Source organism: Bufo gargarizans, chromosome 3, assembly GCF_014858855.1.
Source record: "Bufo gargarizans isolate SCDJY-AF-19 chromosome 3, ASM1485885v1, whole genome shotgun sequence".
Lineage (NCBI taxonomy): Eukaryota > Metazoa > Chordata > Amphibia > Anura > Bufonidae > Bufo > Bufo gargarizans.
In genome coordinates, this window is record NC_058082.1 from 423,700,867 (window position 1) to 423,721,904 (window position 21,038).

Consider the following 21,038-nt stretch of genomic DNA (forward strand, 5'->3'; position numbering starts at 1 on the left):
GCCATTTGTTGTGCACCTACCTGTGCGCTTCACCCTATTGCAAAAAGGGAGGGGGCTTTTTTCATCTGTCCCCTTTCCCATATTCCCGCTGTCTGTTGTGCACCTACCTGTGCGCTTCACTCTATTTGAGAGCTACCATTCTTGGTGGCTCTCTTTCCTTCTTTTTTTCTGTATTTGCCCTTGATCATCTTTGGCAAATAAAGCTATATCTTTTGGCCCATAGAAATTACATTCCCCTGATGAGAGGAGGGGTTCTTTCCTCTACCTCAGAAACGTGCATGTAGGGATCCTTTTAGGGCCATATAGGGACCACAATTCCAGGGTTAGGTTCCGGACGGGGGCCCAACTAGTGGGACACCCCGTGGCTAGATCTAGAGGTTTATTGTAGGGCTGCGAGGGCCAATTAGGGACATTAAGGAATATCTTCATTTGATCCCCTTTACAGTATCCTTCAACTGCCGCAACGGACCACCCTGTCTGGCAAGACCGAAGCAAAGAGGTGTCCCGAGTATCTAAATTCTGTACGGTAGGACACCTGGTTTTTTCAAGCGGTGCCGCCGTGCACCTTATGCTGTGGGTGCATCTGTGTATACTGTGTTACACGGATTTCCTTGCACTCATGTCATTTTTGTGTTTTGTTTGTCGCTGTGCATATGTTGTGTGTTGTGAATTACCTGTCGTTGTATCGTACGTCCGCTATTGATGCATGAGATGCTGGCGCATTTATATGCCATCATCCCAACTATCCTGTGGCTTGGATACTAATATACACTGTGTTAGTCACCTTCAGGCTTTAGGGTACTAGTGTACAAGTACACCTGTTACCTTTTTGTCCAACATCATTTGCATCATTGTGGACACTTTACTACTGCCTTCAGTAAAAGTCCCGCCCGAGTGTGGGACACTGAGCAATTTTTGATTACCTACCTTTTCTAATTTGAGGGACAAATCTCATTTATTTTATAATGCTATAATAAAAGCTAAGTATTAATTAATCCAGATCACTAAAATATGACTATGAAATTTTTATAGAGCAGATCGTTACGGATGTGGCGATACCTAATATGTATACTTTTTCTTATTTAAAGTTTTACACAATAGCATTTTTGAACCCAAAAAAAAATGTTTTAATGTGTCCATGTTCTGAGAGCTATAGTTTATTTTTTTAAGATTTTCTTACATAGAGGCTCATTTTTTCCGGTGACTTTTATTGGTAACACTTTGTGGGACATAAGGCTTTTTGATCACTTGGTGTTGCACTTTTTGTGTTGTAAGGTGACATAAATGGCTTTGACAGTTCATCATGGGTCGATCATGTGATATTTATGGAGCAGACAGTCACGGACGCTGCAATATTTTACTTTTTTTTTTTTAATTCCTTACTTGGGGAATTTTTATACATTTTATTTTACATGTGAAACCTTTTTTGAACACTTTTCGTCCCCCATAAGGTCATACAAGACCTCTGGGGGAAATTTAACGTCACATTTTTTTTTTCCCACTGTTGATTTCTCCTGTAACTGGGGCTGCAAAGAACCTGTCTCCTAAAAGGCAACAGGTTCTTGGCAATAACCAAAGACAAATTACCTTTCCCAACTGTTTCAGGACCAGACTAGAGGGACAGCCATACTAGACTTCGCATTAACCAACAGACCTGACAGAACAACAGATTTTCAGGTTGGTGGGCACCTGGGAAATAGTGACCATAAAGTAATAACCTTCCAATTGTCATTCAAAAGAGTGTTTCTTCAGGGAGGAACAAAAATACCAAAACTTCAAAAAAGCTAAATTTAGCAACTAAGAAAGGCCATAGGCCTAACTGGGACAAAGTCCTCAAAAATAGTCACAAAATTGGATATTTTTAAAAGCATCCTAAAATCTAATTGTGAGAGTTACATACCTTATGGGAATAAAAAGCCAATGTGGCTGAAAAGAATATAAAAAAAAAAAAAAAAAAGCAATAAAATGTAAAAAAAAGGAAGCATTTAAAAAAAAAAAAAAAAAATCACTAAAAACAGGAGGGGAGTGAGGAAGCATTGAAAAACTTTTAAAACTAAATTTGAATACGCAAAAGACAAATAAAAACAGCCAAACTAGAGACCAATTGCCAAAGAGTAAAACTAACCCTAAAATGTTCAATTATACAAATGGTAAAAAGTATAAATCTAAATGTGTCGGCCCTTTACAGAGTAATGAGAGGGGAGTTGCAGAGTGATGAGGAGAAAGCAAAGCTATTAAATATTTATATTTAGTATATAAAATGAGAATGCTTGGACTGGGGGAAAATGTATGTGGGCAAGTAACTGGCTCAGTGATAACCTAAATGGTACACACTCCTCAGATTGGGTCAGTCACAAGTGGGGTTCCACAGGAGTCAGTAATGGGCCCTATTCTCTTCAATATATTAATGCTCTGGTAGAAAGCTTGCACAGTAAAATAAAAATTTTTGTAGATGACACTAAACTGTGTAAAGCGATTGACATGGAAGAGGACAGTATACGGCTGCAGATGGATCTGGATAGATTGGAGGCTTGGGCAGATAAGTGGCAGATGAGGTTTAACACTGACAAATGTAAGGTTATGCACATGGGAAGGAATAATGCAAGTCACGAGTACTTACTAAAATCGCAAAACACTGGGTAACACCGACATGGGAAAGGAATTTTGGTGAACTGCAAACTAAGCTGTAGAAACCAGTGTCAGGCAGCTGCTGCCAAGGCCAATAAGATAATGGGTTGCATCAATAGGGGCATAGATGCCCGTGATGAGAACATAGTCCTGCCACTTTACAAATCACTAGTCAGACCACACATGGAGTACTGTGTACAGTTCTGGGCTCCTGAGAACAAGGCAGACATAGCAGAGCTGGAGAGGGTTCAGAGGAATAACTGGAATGTGTGGACTACAGTACCCTGAAAGATTATCAAAATTATGGTTATTCACTCTAGAAAAAAAAACACAAAAAAAAACTGAGGTGAGATTTAAAACTATGTATAAATATATTAGGGGCCAGTACAGAGATCTCTCCCATTATCTATTTTTTATCCCCAGGACTGTGACAAAGGGGACATCCTCTGTATGGAGGAATGAAGGTTTGTGCACAAACATAGAAGAGGATTCTTTACAGTAAGAGCAGTGAGACTATGGAACTCTCTGCCTGAGGTGGTGCTGGAGAGTTCACTAAAATAGTTCAAGAGGGGCCTGCATGTATTTCTGAAGTGTAATATTACAGGCTATAGCTACTAGAGATGGGTTGTTGATCCAGGGAGTTATTCTGATTGCCCGATTGGAGCCGGTAAGACATTTTCCCCCTAAAGTGAAGCTTCTACCTCAGTTTTTTTTTGCCTTATCCTGCAAGTTAACCCAGAAGAACAGGTTAAACTGGATGGACAGATGTCTTTTTCAGCTTTATAAACTATGTTACAAAATAGAATAAGGCAGGGCTGGACAATTTTAGGGCTGACTTTTAGTGGTCCTGGCAAATGTATTCTTACCACTTAAGGAGCCAAGATTTTAGTCTATGGTATTCATGGTCTTTATTACAGGGCAAGATTCTAAATTCTGCAGGGGCAAAACCCCTGCAAGAACAGGTTTACAGATCACTGGTTGCAGGTTGGACATAACCTTGCAGAAAATGGAAATGCAACATAGGACAAAGCAATAAAAGTGGCTCCAGTGGTCAAAGATGTAAACATACCGTAGGTCCTACGGTCTATTGGCCAATACTTAGAGGAAACTTTGGGTAAATAAGGCACAGTAGTCCAATATACTTGCCAAAAGCCCAACCATATGTAAATTGTTTGGTGTAATGAAGCTACTTCAAAAAGGTAATGGCAGATGTCCCAGGATTAGGAAATTACAGATTTACCATGCTGAGCTGTAATTATTTGAACTTCTAAAAGCCTCCAGGTTACACTGCACTTTAACGGACAGGGTGACCCAGTCACGCTCTGTACTTTTATGCCACGCCAATTCCTACGCCAAGTGATAAACATCACCGTGCTATGTGGACATTTCTTCAGTCAATGTCAACATTTACTAGGAGTCATCATTACTGAACAGCTGGAGATGTCCAATTATCCCTCCTTAACACAAATCCTTCAGTCCCCTGGTAAGATCCAAGGAATTGGAATGTGTTGTGGTTGATGTGATAAAATGTACAGAATGTACCTGGTTAATATCCTTCATTTTTGAAGGGGTGCCTTAGACAGTTTTTGTAGCTAGATGCCATTTTGATAAGATCTACACACAATCCTAAGGGTCCTATTACACCTACAGAATCTATAGGCTTTAGCCGGAAGGAAGACTTTCTTGCCTGCTCGGTAGCGGAGAAGACCGCTGCTTTTACAGGCAGCAATCTCCTCCTCAGTATGGGGAGGAACGATAGCTTATGCCATCGCTCGCCCCCATACGGAAGCAATTCAGCGTTTCTGACCCATGTCCTATGCGGACCTCTGAATCATGACTAATGCTGCACAAGTCCATAGGTCCAGGCACCAGGCAAGTTGAGCCTAACTACTAACTACCTAACTAAGAAGGTATAATGTAAAGATTTGCAACTTTTCAATTTTTTTGACCCACACTGGACTTTGACTCAAAATCACAGACAAAAACACTGACGGAAGGAAAGCAGGAATACTCCACCACACACATTGCAGTGTGGCATTATACAGTCAGACATCTGCAGAAATGTCCATTATAGCTTTAAGATCCTGCCAGATGAAACCTCATGGGCTATTTTTACTCCGTGCTTTCAGGAAGCTTCAGAATACTCACCGCAGTTGAGAGACGAGATGCCAGAGTCATTTCCAGATTCCCTTTAAGGCCTAACAGAGCAGGCACCAAGATGAAGACTTCTGTAACATTCGTAAAGACGTCCCAGTGCTGAAAATACAAGGAAAGCAGATTATTAATAAGAAATCCTGAACTAATGGAAAGCAGGTAGTTTACATTACACTTCATTCACCTTAGGACCATGGTCCAGTTCATTCTTACAGGGGTTGTCCGAGGTCAGACAAAATCTAGACCATCATATCACTTTGGCAACAGCTGCAGTGGATCACTGGCCTTTACAATGCACCGCTGAAGCCAATAGTTAGCTGCAGTGGTAGCAGGGTTGATGCCAGCTGGCAGGGTGGAATTTACTGGGTAAAGTAACAGGTCTTTTTTGTGGCATCCCACCCCCACACAAGATTGTCTAGTCTGACAAACTGCTTTAAAAGAAAGTCAATATCAGATTGGCGGGGGTCGACACCCGGCACTCCTGACGATCAGCTGTTTGAAGAGATGTCAGCGCTCGTACAAGCGCTGCCTTCTCTGCTCCATTTAACTGCTTGCCGCAGAAATTGCAGCGGTGGACAGGTATATCTACAAGTATGGTGACAGCTCTGTAGTACTCACTTGAACAGATGGAGCCGTCACACAGACGTGAATGGGGACACAGTGCTTGTAATTACCTGCTTGTTGCAGCAATTGCAGTGGTGAGCATGTGTAAACAGAACAGAGAAGGCAGCGCTCGTATGAGCGCTCTCTTAAAACAGTTGATCGATGGGGATGCGGAGTGGACAACCCCTTTAAGCTTTCTTACATCACTTGAGGCACTAGAGGGCACTTAAGGAGGCAGAGGGGCCTCGGTGTATTTCTGGAGTGTAATAAGATTATAGGTTATACCGTAGTCACTAGAATTCAGAAGGGTCGTTGATACAGGGAGTTACTATGACAGCCTGATTGAACCCTGGAATAATTTTTTTCCCCTAAAATGAGGACAACTTGCTTCTACGTCAGGGTTTTTTGCCTTCCTCTGAATCAACTTGCAGCATAACAGGCTGAACTGGATGGACGAATGTCTTTTTCAGCCTTACAAACCATGTCAGGATAAGGCTGAGTTCACACGAGCGTGACAGATTTGGTCCGGATGCGTTCAGGGTGCGTTCAGTTAAACTCGCACCATTTTGCAAGCAAGTTCAGTCAGTTTTGGCTGCAATTGCGTTTAGTTCAGTTTTTTCCGCGCGGGTGCAATGCGTTTTGACGCTTTTTTCACGCGCGTGATAAAAAACTGAAGGTTTACAAACAACATCTCCTAGCAACCATCAGTGAAAAACGCATTGCATCCGCACTTGCTTGCAGATGCAATGCGTTATTAACGCAGCCCCATTCACTTCTATGGGGCCAGGGCTGCGTGAAAGACGCAGAATATAGAACATGCTGCGATTTTAAAGCATTGCAGAAGTGATGCATGAAAAAAAACGCTCATGTGCACAGACCCATTGAAATGAATGGGTCAGGATTCAGTGCGGGTGCAATGCGTTCACCTACTGCATTGCACCCGCGCGGAAATCTCGCCCGTGTGAACTCAGCCTAAAAGTTCTTTAAAAAAGCTTAACATAACTTCAGTAAAATAGGTCATTTTCTGATGACATTTCCTTAGGCCTCTTGCACATACGGCGGGTCCTCAATACGAGGGCACCGGCCCATGTGCATTCCGGATCATTCACTAAAATAGGTCCGCAATCACGGATCGGAACCCCACGGAGTGCTTCCGTGGCGTTTGTCCGTGCCTCCGCACCGCGGCGTGGATGGATCACAGACCCATTCAAGTTGAATGGGTCTTGATCCGCCCGGCCGCCGCATAGATGCTGCCCGTGCATTGGGGACCGCAAATTGCGATCCCCAATGCACAGCGTTCGTGTGCAAGAGGCAGGGAGCAGAAAAAATAAAAAAAAAGCACAGATGTCAGAGCAAAGGTGGAACTTTTGAGATAACCAGAACTTCCTAATATGTTCCAGATATGTTCATAGTTGCATAATCTTCCATTAGGCTGCAATTTGCTAATCATTTCCAGAGCTACCAAGGTCGCTTGGATCTCTCAGTATAAAACCTTGTTTTAAGCTGATACATTAGATCTGTATGTCTGCAGATGCCTGTGTGCACCTGCACCTTCATAATAGGAGCAAAACATTGGTCATCCCATCAAAATGACCCCCCCAAAGCACCATTACAAAAAATTAAAATAAAACCAAAACATTCCACGACCCTCATTTTTAAGTATACAATGAATGGCATTTGGTTTGACATTAAGTCTCAAGAATGTAGAAAAGGGCAGATCATCAAGGAACATTGCACACAGTAAATGTACAGAGTATTCTGACAAACGCCCTGTTTTAACATTTCAAAGCCTCAAATATAGATTTGGCACAGAGTTTGCAAATCCCTGAAATGCCCACAAGCCACTTCCTTGTAAACAACACTGATTGCTTTGGTACCAAACAGAGGTACAACCATAGCAATTATACAGTATTAAAAATTCCTCTACATAAGAAAGCCAGAAATAGAGGAATACAAGAGCCTACCCTAGCATCACAGCCTGCCATTGGCTGCCCGTGCTTAAAAATAGTTTGCCGGCAGCAAATGGTGCTGTATAATCACCATCTGCTGCCGGCAAATGAGTATGTATGGGGACAAGTGATGGTATCTCTCTCTCTCGATCTCTCATCTAAGTATCCCCCCTGTCCACCTTATAAATACTGAAATATAAAGTTTTATAACCTGCTTGTCTGGTCACCAATCTGCCCAAGGGGCGGCGTTTCATCTCAAAATGCGCCCAGCCAGCCGCTCCCAACTGCCGTTCTGAAGCCCCGCCCAGCTCATCAATATTCACTTCGCTGGGCGGCGGTGGACAGGGGGGGGATACTTAGATCATTTTAATAGACTTTATAAGACCTGTACTGACATATATATACCTAAATATGCTAATTGGGCCTGTCAGTGTCCCTATAAACAATAGGTCATTTTCTGTTGACACTCCCTTTATGGGTTAGTCTGAAGAAAAGATTGTTTAGACTTGTGTTTTTCATGTCAATCTGGTTTTACAAGTCTAAGAAAATAACTAAAAACAAACTAAAGACCAATGGCATGTATTCTAGACAAGACAACTTCTCAAAGATTTTGCAGAAGGTGCAGTCAAACAAAATAATTTATCTAATCATATAGCTAAGAAGTCCGTACACACACACAATGTGAGTGCACATACATTTTGGTGCAAAATGTGGCACAGTTTGGAGCAACTAGATTTAGGAACTTTGGGGGACATCCATCAATAATGGTGTAAATTGCGCACATTTACACAAAAAATAAAATAAAAAAAATAATGAACACACAAAAAACACACCAAACACAACACAAAACTATTACAACGCAAAAGTGCAATTTGTTTAAACTTATATCAAAAAGGTGCAAGCCACCTTTAACCCACAGCACGGGCCCGGCTGTTACTGATAGCCGAGCCCCTGCTGCATCCACCTGTATTTCTGTATGCGACAATGCCAGTGGATTAACCCTTTCACATGCCACTGACCGCGGCACGTGAGGGTATACAGAGGAAGGGTCTCCCGTTGACTATTGTCCCCCCGCGTTATTGTGACAGGGGGTCGATGGTTGCCATTGTAGCTCTGATGCCTTACACAGGCATAGGAGCCTGATAGCCATGGAAGCCCAGGAGATCCAGCCAGCAGGCTGGATCTCCTAGGCAACTGTCAGCTCACTATGCAAGATGCTGATAGTTCAATACAGAGTGTCCCACAGAGGGACAAAAAAAAAAAAAAAAAAAAAAGGCTTTATTCACCAAGCATGCAACGTTTCAATCCTCTCAATGGGTCACTGCTTGAGGAAAATCCCATTGAGAGGATTGAAACGTTGCATGCTTGGTGAATAAAGCCTTTTTTTACCTTCTTACTACCTGGATGTGCTGCAGAATTTCTTATTTTTATACATTTTTGGAGGTGGATTGCCTACTGGCACTCTGTTTACACCTTACAGACAGTGGTGCTGCATATATATATATATATATATATATATATATATATTTTTTTTTTTTTTTACAACAGGTGAACAGTTGGTTGGATATTTGTCATTTAGCTGGGCAAGTGATGACACCAGGATGCATCATAGGGAGAAAGAAAGCCTACAGAGCTTATATGGTGTTCTGGGCAATGTTCTGCTCAGAAACCTTGGGTCCTGTGCGAGTTATGAAGCCAGGCAGTGGTGTGCACATTTAAAAAATAAAAATAAATACTTACCACGCTTTGAGAGCGAGACTGCTCCGCTCCCGCCGTCTTGCTCTTCCTCGCAGCCTCCCACAATCCCACCTTCCAGCATGCGTCGCATGATCCCGCAAGATCACAGCAAGAAAGCAGCGCCAGGCCTGGATAGATGAAGGCGGAGCGGTGCAAGTGATTTATAAAGTTTTTTTATACCCCACTTGTCTCTATGCCCTAAGGCAGCAGCTTGGTCTGCCTTTATAGCGTCAGGCCTGAAGAGCTGTCACCTTTAATACAAATTCTGAGGGCTCATGCACACGACAGTATTTTGCGTTCAGTATACTGGCCTTTTTTTTTAGTTTAGTATGCGGTACATATACTGGACTATTCATTTCAATGGTTCAGAAAAAAAAAAAAAAAAAAACCCTGAAAAAGCCACTCTGTCATGTGCATGAGCCCTTACAGGGAGATTGAAGGCAAAACAAATGTACTCATGGAAGAGGTCAGATGGGGCACCTCACGGACATCCAGTTCTAATTGCGCTGCCAAAAGGTGGTAACATTATACAATGAGCTACTATAAAAAGACCATGATAATAGTATGCTTGTAGAACCATAATGCATTCTTGGGACAAACTTTGAAGACCAGCTAATTTTTTTACATTCATATCATACAAATCGTGCAGATGCTTCATAAATACAGAGTTTAGGCTACTTTCACACTAGCGTTCGGGGCTCCGCTTGAGAGTTCCGTTTGAAGGCTCTCACAAGTGGCCCCGAACGCATCCGTACTGCCCTAATGCATTCTGAGTGGATGCGGATCCGCTCAGAATGCATCAGTCTGGCAGTGTTTGTCCGCCGCTCAGCAGGCGGGCACCTGAACGCTGCTTGCAGCGTTTGGGTGTCCGCCTGGCTGTGCGGAGGCAAACGGATCCATCCAGACTTACAATGTAAGTCAATGGGGACGGATCCATTTGCAGTTGACACAATATGGCTCAATTTCAAACGGATCCGTCCCCCATTGACTTTCAATGTAAAGTCTGGACGGATCCGTCTGAGCAACTTTCACACTTAGAATTTTTTCTAAGCTATAATGCAGACGGATCCATTCTGAACGGATCCCATGGTCTGCATTATAGGAGCGGATCCGTCTGTGCAGACCACAGACGTATCCGCTCTGAACGCAAGTGTGAAAGTAGCCTTAGCCATCATTTTTTAAATATTTTTTTTGTTTACTGTTATGGGGGGGGGGGGGGGGGGGTCTGTGGATGGCACATATATAACAGTGCCAGCCACAGATCCGCCCCCCCCGTAACAGTGCCAGCCACAGATCCGCCCCCCCCCCCCCGTAACAGTGCCAGTCATCCACAGATCCCCAGTAATTGTGCGATCCACAGACCACCATTAGTTCCAAACCCACCAAACACACAGCACACCTTTTGGTTAAAAAAAAAAAAATTCTTATTTCCCTCCCCAAAAACCTAGGTGCGTCTTATAGGGCGAAAAATACGGTATTTTTTTTTGCAGGGCGAGCTGTACTTTTGCTGGTACTATTTTACATAACACTTTTTGACCAGTTTTTATTCTGGGAGGAAAAAAATAATTACATTATATTTTAATGTTTCTGGCACACGAAAATACCAATGTTTATTTTTATGTGTAAAACTGGGCAATTTTAATTTTTTTTTAATTTTTATTTTTTTTACTGTACTTTAGGGGACTTGTACAAGTGATCATCTGGTCGCTTGTACCATAGACTGCAATAGAATTCCATTGCAGTCTAAGGGATTTTCACTGGCTGCCTGAGAAGCAGCACCTCGAGATTTCTCAATAGCATTCTCGTCATAAGCATGTATACATAGACTGATGACAAGACGGACCCAGTGTTCAATGAAGTCAGAGAGCAGAAATAAAAATGTGCAAGTTACAAATTTTGCAGAATCTTTTCCCACAAAATTACACAATCTGCTCAGCCGCTTCTCTACAACATGCTGCTGGCAGGTTGCACTGCATTTCATGGTTACGGGTTCTTTTTTTTTAAAGCCAAAGGCTAAAAACCTAATGATGTCAAACTCATTTAAAGGGAATGAATCATCAGAAAATAACCTATTGTTTAGGTCATGTTTAAAATTTTGAAAGCATTTTTTGACGTTATTCATTTTCCGGTCAATATCTATATTTAAACAAAAACCATAAAGTTTTGCTGTTTTCACACCGGCTCCTAAGCCTAATAGGCACCACTTCTTTGTACAGATCACTTTACTGCAGTTACCTACTTACTTGCCTTTCTAATTCTGCCTGTAAAGATAAGGAAATATCACCTCTGTGTATAGATAAGACAGGATCCCCAATAGGCAACATTCAAAGCTCATCTATTACTTCCTTGTACAAAGACCTATGCACAGGTCACAGAGCATGCCTAGAAAACTCTCCCACAGTAGTCAATAGGGTCCCCTCCTGTCCATCGTGTCTGGCCCATGGGGCTGCCGCAATTTTCATAATGCTGTTAAGAACTGCTCAGGCAAGATTGCCACCCCTATAATCATGTTCAATAAATCGAATGGTAAGAGGATGTTACTATCTGGTTTTAACTGGCAGGAAAAAAAAAAAAAAAAAAAAAAATTTTGGTGACACATTTCCCTTAACAAGACCCAAGACTGCAAAAAAAAAAAACAAAAAAAAAAAACAAAAACACAAGCCTGCCTCACCTACACAACATTTTTCAGTTGCCTACAGTACAGCACTCACATGCAGGATGATAGAAGTGTAGAAAGGACACCACGAGGATGAATATTCCCCTCCATGTTTAGGCAGCACATGTTTCTGAAAAGGACACGGAGCCAACTGTCCCCGTCATTTAGTAGAGCAGGAAGAGTCTTATTTCACCCATGGGTGGAGGGGAGCTCCTGGAAGGCACAGATCACGATCATCTCATCCCCGGATTAAAATGCAAAGCTGTTGCCAATAAAGCTCAGCCGGTATTAGCAAGTAAGATACACCGCACGGCATTCATAGACAGACACATTCAAAAGTCATTTCTCTATTATATTCTAATATCAAACCTGTTGCAGGATAACAATTTCCATACCCAATTTAGGGTTAAACCCTGGATTTAAAAAAAAAAAAAAAAAAAAAAAAAAAATCAGATGAAGAGAAACTTAAGAGCAGTGTGGTCTAATGGACAGTGCTGGAAGGGTAATATGATCAGTAGTTTATGTAATGGAGTCAATCACAAACCATGTACATAAAAATTCTGATAATCCAGCATACCCTGGAGCAGCGTCAGATAATCACCCCAAGTCCCACTGGACACAAAGGCCTCATGCACACGACCGTTGTGTGCATCCGTGGCCATTGTGCCGTTTTTTTCCCCGCGGATCCATTGACTTTCAATGGGCCTGTGGAAAAATCGGAAAATGCACCGTTTTGCAGCCGAGACCGTGATCAGTGTATCCTGTCAGTCAAAAAAATATGACCTGTCCTATTTTTTTGACGGACAACGGTTCACGGACCCATTCAAGTCACAATGGGTCCGTGAAAGAACACGGATGCACACAAGATTGGCATCCGTGGCCGTAGGTTACTTTCATACAGACGGATCCAAAGATCCTTCGTGAAAACTCATATCCGACAGTATATTCTAACACAGAAGCGCTGGCCACCAATGATATTCAAACTGGGGAGAAGGGTGCGGCACCTGAAGGGGTTAATTGTACCATCATATTCCCCTGTCAGAGATCAGGGCTGCCAGGCAGCAGACTTTCTCTCTCCCCCCCCCCCCCCCTCCCCCCCCCCCCAGTTTGAATATCATTGGTGGCCAGTGCGGCCTCCCCCCCCTCCCTCTATTGTAATAATTAGTTGGTGGCACAGTGTGCGTTCTCCCCCCCCCCCCCCCCCCCCCTTCCTCCCTCTATTCTAATAATTTGTTGGTGGCACAGTGTGCGCCCCCCCATCCCTCCCTCTATAGCATTAACAACATTGGTGCCCAGTGTGCGGTCTCCCCTCTCCCAATTGCTAAGTAACCATGGCAACCAGGGCTGCAGTAGCGTCCTGGTTGCCATAGTTATCGATCGGAGCCCCAGCGATTAGACGGAGGGAGGGGGTCACCATGGGAACGCCTCTGTTAGAATATACTGTTGGATATGAGTTTGATCGTGAAAACTCATTTCCGACAGTATATTCTAACTAGAAGCGTCCCCATCACCATGGGAACACCTCTGTGTTAGAATATACTACAAACTGTGTACATGACTGCTGCCTGGCAGCACCCGATCTCTTACAGGGGGCCGTGATCAGCACAATTAACCCCTCAGGTGCAGCACCTGAGGGGTTAATTGTGCTGATCACGGCCCCCTGTAAGAGATCGGGTGCTGCCAGGCAGCAGTCATATACACAGTTTGTAGTATATTCTAACTAGAAGCGTCCCCATCACCATGGGAACGCCTCTGTTAGAATATACTGTCGGAAATGAGTTTTCACGATCAAACTCATATCCAACAGTATATTCTAACAGAGGTGTTCCCATGGTGATGGGAACGCTTCAAGTTAAAATATACCATCGGATTGGAGAAAACTCCGATCCGATGGTATAAAAGGGACTCCAGACTTTACATTGAAAGTCAATGGGGACGGATCCGTTTGAAATGGCACCATATTGTGTCAACGTCAAACGGATCCATCCCCATTGACTTGATTTGTAATTCAGGACGGATCCGTTTGGCTCCGCGCAGCCAGGCGGACACCAAAACTACTTTTTTCTCATGTCTGTGGATCCTCCAAAAATCAAGGAAGACCCACGGACGAAAAAACGGATCACGGACCCCGTTTTTTGTGGACCGTGAAAAAAATACTGTCGTGTGCATGAGGCCAAACACACACACACACGTAAACGCAGTCCTAAACCTCTCCCCTTATATACACACACACACACACACACACACACACACCTCCTGGGCACAAGGTGCAGACACCAACATTAACATATGTGCACATGGCAGTACCCACTGTTGTCTCATGCCGGATTATCAGGTTTACACCTCTGTTAGGGCATTCTGCTAGTCAGTTCCTGCAGAAGAGTAGACTACCGAAACTATCATATCCAGAAGAGCCGGACACCACCAGATCCGGGCCGTGCCGAATTCGGTAATAGAGGTAGCATGCTCCTCTATCGTTACATACTACCACAATGCCCTAACAGATGTAAACCTACTGTAACGGACTGTAAAAAATGCAATCTCTGTGTGCTCATCAATGTGTAATATCTACACTCATAACTACACGCATAAACTAACAAGTGTCAGATTTAAATTCCTCACTTTGGGCAAATTTCTGCTACAGATTTTTTTCTACACATCCACTGTGGTGCCACACCTTGTGCGTTATTGCAGCCCTATTCATGTCAATACAGCAGAGCTGCAAACACACGTCAATTATGTTTTTGAAAGAAACCATACACATTTTTAAATCCTGGACAACCCCTTTAAGTCATGAGGATGTGTCTCCATAGATCGGGCTTGTTCTTCTAGCACATCCCATGGATACTGATCAGACCAAGGAGATCTGGAGAATTTGGAGGCTAGTTTCAAAGACCAGGTCACCTTCCATTGCTCCATACTCTAGTTCTGCTCCTCACATGCCCAATGTAGGTGCTTTTAGCGGTAGACAGGGGTTAGCATGGGCAGTGACCGGTCTGCAGCTACACGTGGTGATTCTGTATGTTCCGACGACTTTCTATCATAGCCAACATTTTCTTTTCAACAGTAGGATTAAAGCTGACAGACTAGCCTTCAAGCCTCATGCGCATCAACGATCCTCAACTACCCATAACTAGTTATTTATTTTATGCACTTCTATAGCGCTACTATATTCCATAGTGCTTTACAGACATTAGCATCCAACTGTGCCAAATGGGGCTCACAATCACAAAGCCCCATTGTGCCCCATCAGTATGTCTTTGGAGTGTGGGAGGAAACCTACGCAAACACTGAGAACATACAAACTTAATGGAGATGTTGTCCCAGGTCGGATTTGAACCTAGGACCCCAGAACTGCAAGACACCAGTGCTAACCACTGAGCTGTCCAATGTCACCTATTTACCAGTCGTACTTCCTTGGACTAGTTTTAGTAGGTACTAACCACTACATACTGGAATACCCCACAAGACCAGGCGTGTTAGAGTTGCCTAGCCATCACAATCTGTCTCTTGTCAAAAGTTGCTCAGCTACTTATACTGGCTTATGTTTTCTGAATCCAACACCTCAACTCCAAGAACGGTTTCTGGCTACTTTATCCAACCCTTGGATAGGTGCCACTGTCAAAAGATAAAATTAACGTCACTTACTTGTGTACAGCAATAAACCATTAGATGAACACCATCATATTCCCACAGATACAATGGGCCATATTTATCATGACTGACAGCTCACTCCACTTTCACATATGGCTAAAGTCAGTTTTAGCCATGTCAGATTTATGATCGGCCCTTTAAGACTGTAAATGTGGTTTCACGGTAGCAGTTTGTCAGTAAGCAGCTTTACAAAAGTCGTACATCTTTACAAAAAAGTCGCATGTTCTATTAAAAAGTCTCATAAGATGAGCATGGTCCTCACTGGAGTGAGATTGCTCATTTTTTAGTGACTTTTTAAATAGTCCCAATAGTAAATCTGTCTAGAGATTAATTTACATAAGAAAACACACCCACTTTCAGAAAACTGGCGAACATAGTGCAGAGCAGAAAAAAAAAACCCGCAAATTTGTGCGCAGTTGTAGCGTTTGCGCATTTTTTGCGACTTTCACTCCATTATTCTGACTTGAGCTAATGATAAATCTGGCCCAATGTCTCTATACAACATGGAACAACCACTGTGTAAAATTTGAGGCACAGTATGGTTAACTGACCTCCACAGATGACAATTCCAAGTACACTTGAAAAGGGGGTGGAGGAGAGGCTACTTTGACTACTACTGTAACCCTTACAGCAGATAAGATTTATCCAGCTTGATTTACGCAAGTACTTGACTGACGAGCTTAATGCACTGCTCTACTGGGGATTTAGAAGCACATCTGCATGTGTCACTTTGTGGTGATAAACTTTAAAAACGCTTTTACTTATCCAGGAAATTCTAAGATTTTCTCGTCACAAATTTTTTAGCAAATTTCAATTTCTCTACTTTTAAAATAGATAGTAATACCTCCAAAAATAGTTATTACTTTACATTCCCCATATGTCCACTTCATGTTTGGATCATTTTAGGCCATTTTATTTTTGGGCACATTAGAAGGCTTAGAAGCAAATCTTGAAATTTCTCAATTTTTTTTTCCCCAAAACCCCCTTTAAAAAAGGACTAGTTGAGGTCTGAAGTCACTTTGTGGGGCTTACATAATAGAAACCATAACCCCATTTTTTAAACTAAACCCCTCAAGGTATTCAAAACTGATTTTACAACCTTTGTTAACCCTTTAGGTGTTCCACAAGAATTTATGGAAAATGGAGATGACATTTCAGAATTTCACTTTGTTACTGGAAAAAATTGATTCAAATGGAAAATCTGCCAAAGCAAGGATTAACAGCCAAACAGAACTCAATATTTATTTATTGCCCCGATTCTGTAGTTTACACCCCATATTGGTTTTTGCAAGGCAGATTTCACTGGGATAATTTTAAGCTGCCATGTCACATTTAAAACCCCCGATGCACCCCTAGATACTCCAAAAATGTGACCCCATTTTGGAAACTACGGGATTGTTGGTTCTATTTTAGGGTACATACGATTTTTGGTTGCTCTATATTACACTTTTTGTGAGGCAAAGTAACAAGAAATAGCAGTTTTGGCAGAGTTTATTTTTTGTTATTATTTACAAATAGGACTACTTTTTCATTTTTATTTTTTCTGAGGGGTTAAGTCATGTGATAATTTTATAGAGGCAGTCGTTATGGACGTGGCAATACCCAATATGTCTACTTTTTTACATTTAACACAAAAGCATTTTAGAAAATAATGTTTTAGTGTCTCAATAGTCTGAGAGCCATAGTTTTTTTTTTTGGGTGACTGTCTTAGGCTACTTTCACACTTGCGCTTGATCGGATCAGTTCTGAACGGATCCGATCATATTAATGCAGACGGAGGCTCCATTCAGTACGGATCCGTCTGCATTAATAACTTAGAAAAAAGTGCGCAAGATGCCTGAGCGGATCCGTTCAGACTTTCAATGTAAAGTCAATGGGGGACGGATCCGCTTGAAGATTGAGCCATATGGTGTCATCTTCAAGCGGATCCGTTCCCATTGACTTACATTGTAAGTCTGAACGGATCCGCTCGCCTCCGCACGGCCAGGCGGACAGCTGAACGCTGCAAGCAGCGTTCGGGTGTCCGCCTGGCCGTGCGGAGGCTGAACGCCGCCAGACTGATGCAGTCTGAGCGGATCCGCTCCATTCAGACTGCATCAGGGCTGGACGGAGGCGTTCGGGTCCGCCCCGTGAGCCCCTTCAAACGGAGCTCACGAGCGGACCGACGAACGCTAGTGTGAAAGTAGCCTTAGGTAGGGGCTCATTTTTTGCGGGATGAGGCGACCGTTAGATTGGTACTATTTTGGGGGGGCATATGCCTTTTGATCGCTTGGTGTTGCACTTTTAGTGATGTAAGGTGCCAAAAGTTTTTTTACCACAGTTTATTTTATTTTTCACCTGAGGGGTTAGGTCGAGCCAGACACGGCGATACCCAATATGCTTTCCCTACTTTTGACAATTTTTTTTTACTTTATTTTGGGAAAAGGACGTAATCCACAGAAGTTGCTCAGCTGAAAATTAAATTTCAAGCATTTCCTATCTGTCTTCTGTGAAAGACAATCATTTTTACTGACCCTTAGACTTCAATGGGCACGTTTGATCCACATCACAGACCAAAGTCGGTCTTTAACGTATTCATGATTTTTTTTTTTACTGTGTGATAAGTGAACAGAGAAATTTATATTAATGGGTCCATAGAAAATGCAGACAGCACACATCCGTGAAATATGGAAGTAAGAACAAGGGCTTAAACACACGTAAATTAAACCACCAAGTAGTAACTGCTGCACCTTTTAATGGGATTAATAAACCAAGAATGTTAAGCTGCTAAATATGTGACAGCCAACAGTAACAACTATAATTCTTTAGCTGGGCACAGTTTTAGATATTAACATATTAAAAAGGAGCCTAGTCACACAAGAGCAAAATTGCCAACTATTTTAAAACGGTTGTCCAGGATAATTACAAATCTGGGACAAGTTAAAGGGAACCTGTCATCTGGATTTGGGGTATAGAGCTGAGGACATGGGCTGCTAGATCGCCCCGAGCACATCTGCAATACCCAGTCCCCATAGCTCTGTGTGCTTTTATTGTGTAAAAAAAAAACAAAAAAAAAAACGATTGAAAGCATATGCAAATAAACCTGAGATGAGTCCTGTCCCTGACTTCTCTCATGTACAGGACTCATCTCAGGTTAATTTGCATATGTATCAAATTGGTTTGTTTACACAATAAAAGCACACAGAGCTATGGGACTGGGTATTGCGGATGTGCTAGCGGCCATCTAGCAACCCATGTCCTCAGCTCTATACACAAAATCCCTGTGACAGGTTCCCTTTAAATTATCATACTCCCCCCTTGCTCTTGCCGCTTCTGGTGGCAGCAGCGAAATGTAGGTATACAGAAAATCACTGCTACAGCCAATCCCTGAATTAGACCGCTGAAGACTGCGATTGGCCGCGGAGCATTTCAAAACTTTTAAGTGTACTGGCAACCCATTTAAAGGGGTATTCTAGTTTTGCAATTTTTAGTATCAATTGACAGGAAACAACACGTTATCATTTACAAATAGCGATTGCATATGTGCAATGCCCCATTTTCCTGCACCGCTTTTTTTCTACTGTGTTAATTCCTTCTCCCCATGACTTCATATCAACATCTGAGGCATGGAAAGGCTTGTAAGGCTCTACCCTATCGACACATCATTAGTGACCTTGGCTCTCAGGACAGTGTTCTGCTCATTATCCTGGACCCTGCCCTGTAGACGTAATGTCAGCAATGATGCCGTGTCCTAGGGCGGGGGTCCTCCAGAAGGGCTTCAAGCAGGCTTGGATCTGATGTTCAAGCTGGGAGGGGAAGGAAAAAAAGTCAGAGACCTGACTCCAAATGAGCAATTGCGGTCCCCAATGCACGGGCAACATCCGTGCAGTGGACCGGACCCATTCAACTTGAATGGGTCCATGGTCTGACATGTCATCTTTATTTGCGGTGCGGAACAATGGAAAGAAACACCACAGAAGCACTCCGTAGTGCTTCGGGGGTTCCGTGATTGTGTTCCGCATATGGCCTGCAGCCGTGGATTGCCAACCCACCGTTCGTGGGCCGCAATACGGCCACGGCCGTGTGCATGAGGCCTTCAAAGGCTTCTAGCCTGTTTCTGTTACTTGAAGTTCTGCTCAAGCATTCCACATAGGTCTTCATGCAAAGACTGACATAACACTATAATTGACCATAATTCTTTTCAGCTCCTTACAAACATAAAAAGTTACAATACACAATTCTAAACTTGGTGTCCTAATGAGGACGAAGATGAGAAGGCAGAAATAGAATTCAACGACATGATAGATATCAGAACACTCGCCAGCCTTCTCTACAGGTATCATACTGCGTAACATCTTACCTGCACTATGTCGAGAACCATCCCTGCAGCCACCATCCCAAATCCCGCCAATAAGAAGGGAAACAGAACTTGGAGGCCAATGGAAAAAGACGTTTCTTTCAGTGGCACCACAGCCTCACACGAAGGCTCAATATTTGGATCTTCACTCTCTGTGCTCTGGCTACCATTCTCCAGTAAAGCATCCTCTTCTTGCACACCTTTGGTATTTGCACGGGAACCTATGACCACTGCCTCAGTTTCATCCGGCTCCAAAAAATTTGGGTTCACCATGAGAGGACTGTTATCTACATCCAAGTTGTGCTGGCTCGCCAAAGCAGAATGGACAATGTTCGTGGCAGCACCATCATCTCTGTGTTCAGAAACAGGTGGCATTGTGGTGACCTCTAAGACTGTCTTTAGTCCAAATAATAAGGTGACACTCGTCTGCAATCTGGGAAGAGCCCTCCAAAATGCTCTTCGCCCTCAACGGCTTTCAAAACTAAAGAGACACAGTCGCTCCCCATTAATCACTTAGATATGATGAGGTAAGTGTGAAAATTCAAGGTGTCTGCTCGACAGAATATTAACACATGAACCTGAGAGATGAAGCAGGCAAATAATGATCAAGCTTAGCCAATGTATTTCATTTAAAAGATAGAGTTAAAAAAAAAAAAAGTAAATGGGTGTTGTCAAAATGAGCAGGGATGGGTAACTGGTTAGCCTGGACCAAGAATGCAGACGTCACACACACGTCATCTCACAGATATTCCGGGGCAAATTCAGTCTGGGGAAGTAAAAGAAAATACCATTAAAGTTAGGACCAGCAATATCTGCAAAAAAAAAAAAAATCTTAAAAGTGAACCTGTCATCAACTTTATGCTGATCTCACTGAGGGCAGCATAAATTAGTGACAGAAATGCTGATGTCAGCGGTGTGCCACTGATGAGCTAAAAGTAAGTGGTTAACGAGAACCAACATCACAACCATTGCAGTCCAGCCCAAAAAAAAAAAACAAAAAAAAAAAAAGGTCACGGCCACTTGAGAAGAGTCCTGGTTATTCATGAATTCCTGCTCTCCTGCCCACCTGTTGATGACAGTCTCCTACCGAGTTTTCTCTCTAGGAGAGATCTGCCAATCAGCAGCAGATGGTGAGAGCAGGAGATGATGAATAACCAGGACTCTTCTCAGGTAGATCTGACTCTTTTCAAAGCCTGGTCTGTAATGATTATGATGCTTGTTCTCAGCAACCACTTACATTTATCTCATGAGTGGCACACCGCTGACATCAGAAAGCATTGCTGTCACCAATTTATGCTGCCCTCAGTGAGATCAACATAAA

General features: G+C 42.8%; 1 protein-coding gene across 1 annotated transcript in view; it reads right to left on the reverse strand.

Moving 5' to 3' along the window:
• SLC41A1 (solute carrier family 41 member 1) overlaps nt 1-21,038 on the reverse strand; it is a 54,880-nt gene that overhangs the window by 29,197 nt on the left and 4,645 nt on the right. The window contains exons 2-3 of the mRNA XM_044286280.1: nt 19,721-20,483; nt 4,777-4,884 (exon numbers count right to left, since the gene is read on the reverse strand). Coding sequence (XP_044142215.1) covers nt 4,777-4,884; nt 19,721-20,092 — 480 coding nt within the window. The 5' untranslated portion in view covers nt 20,093-20,483. The remainder of the gene's footprint in view (nt 1-4,776; nt 4,885-19,720; nt 20,484-21,038) is intronic.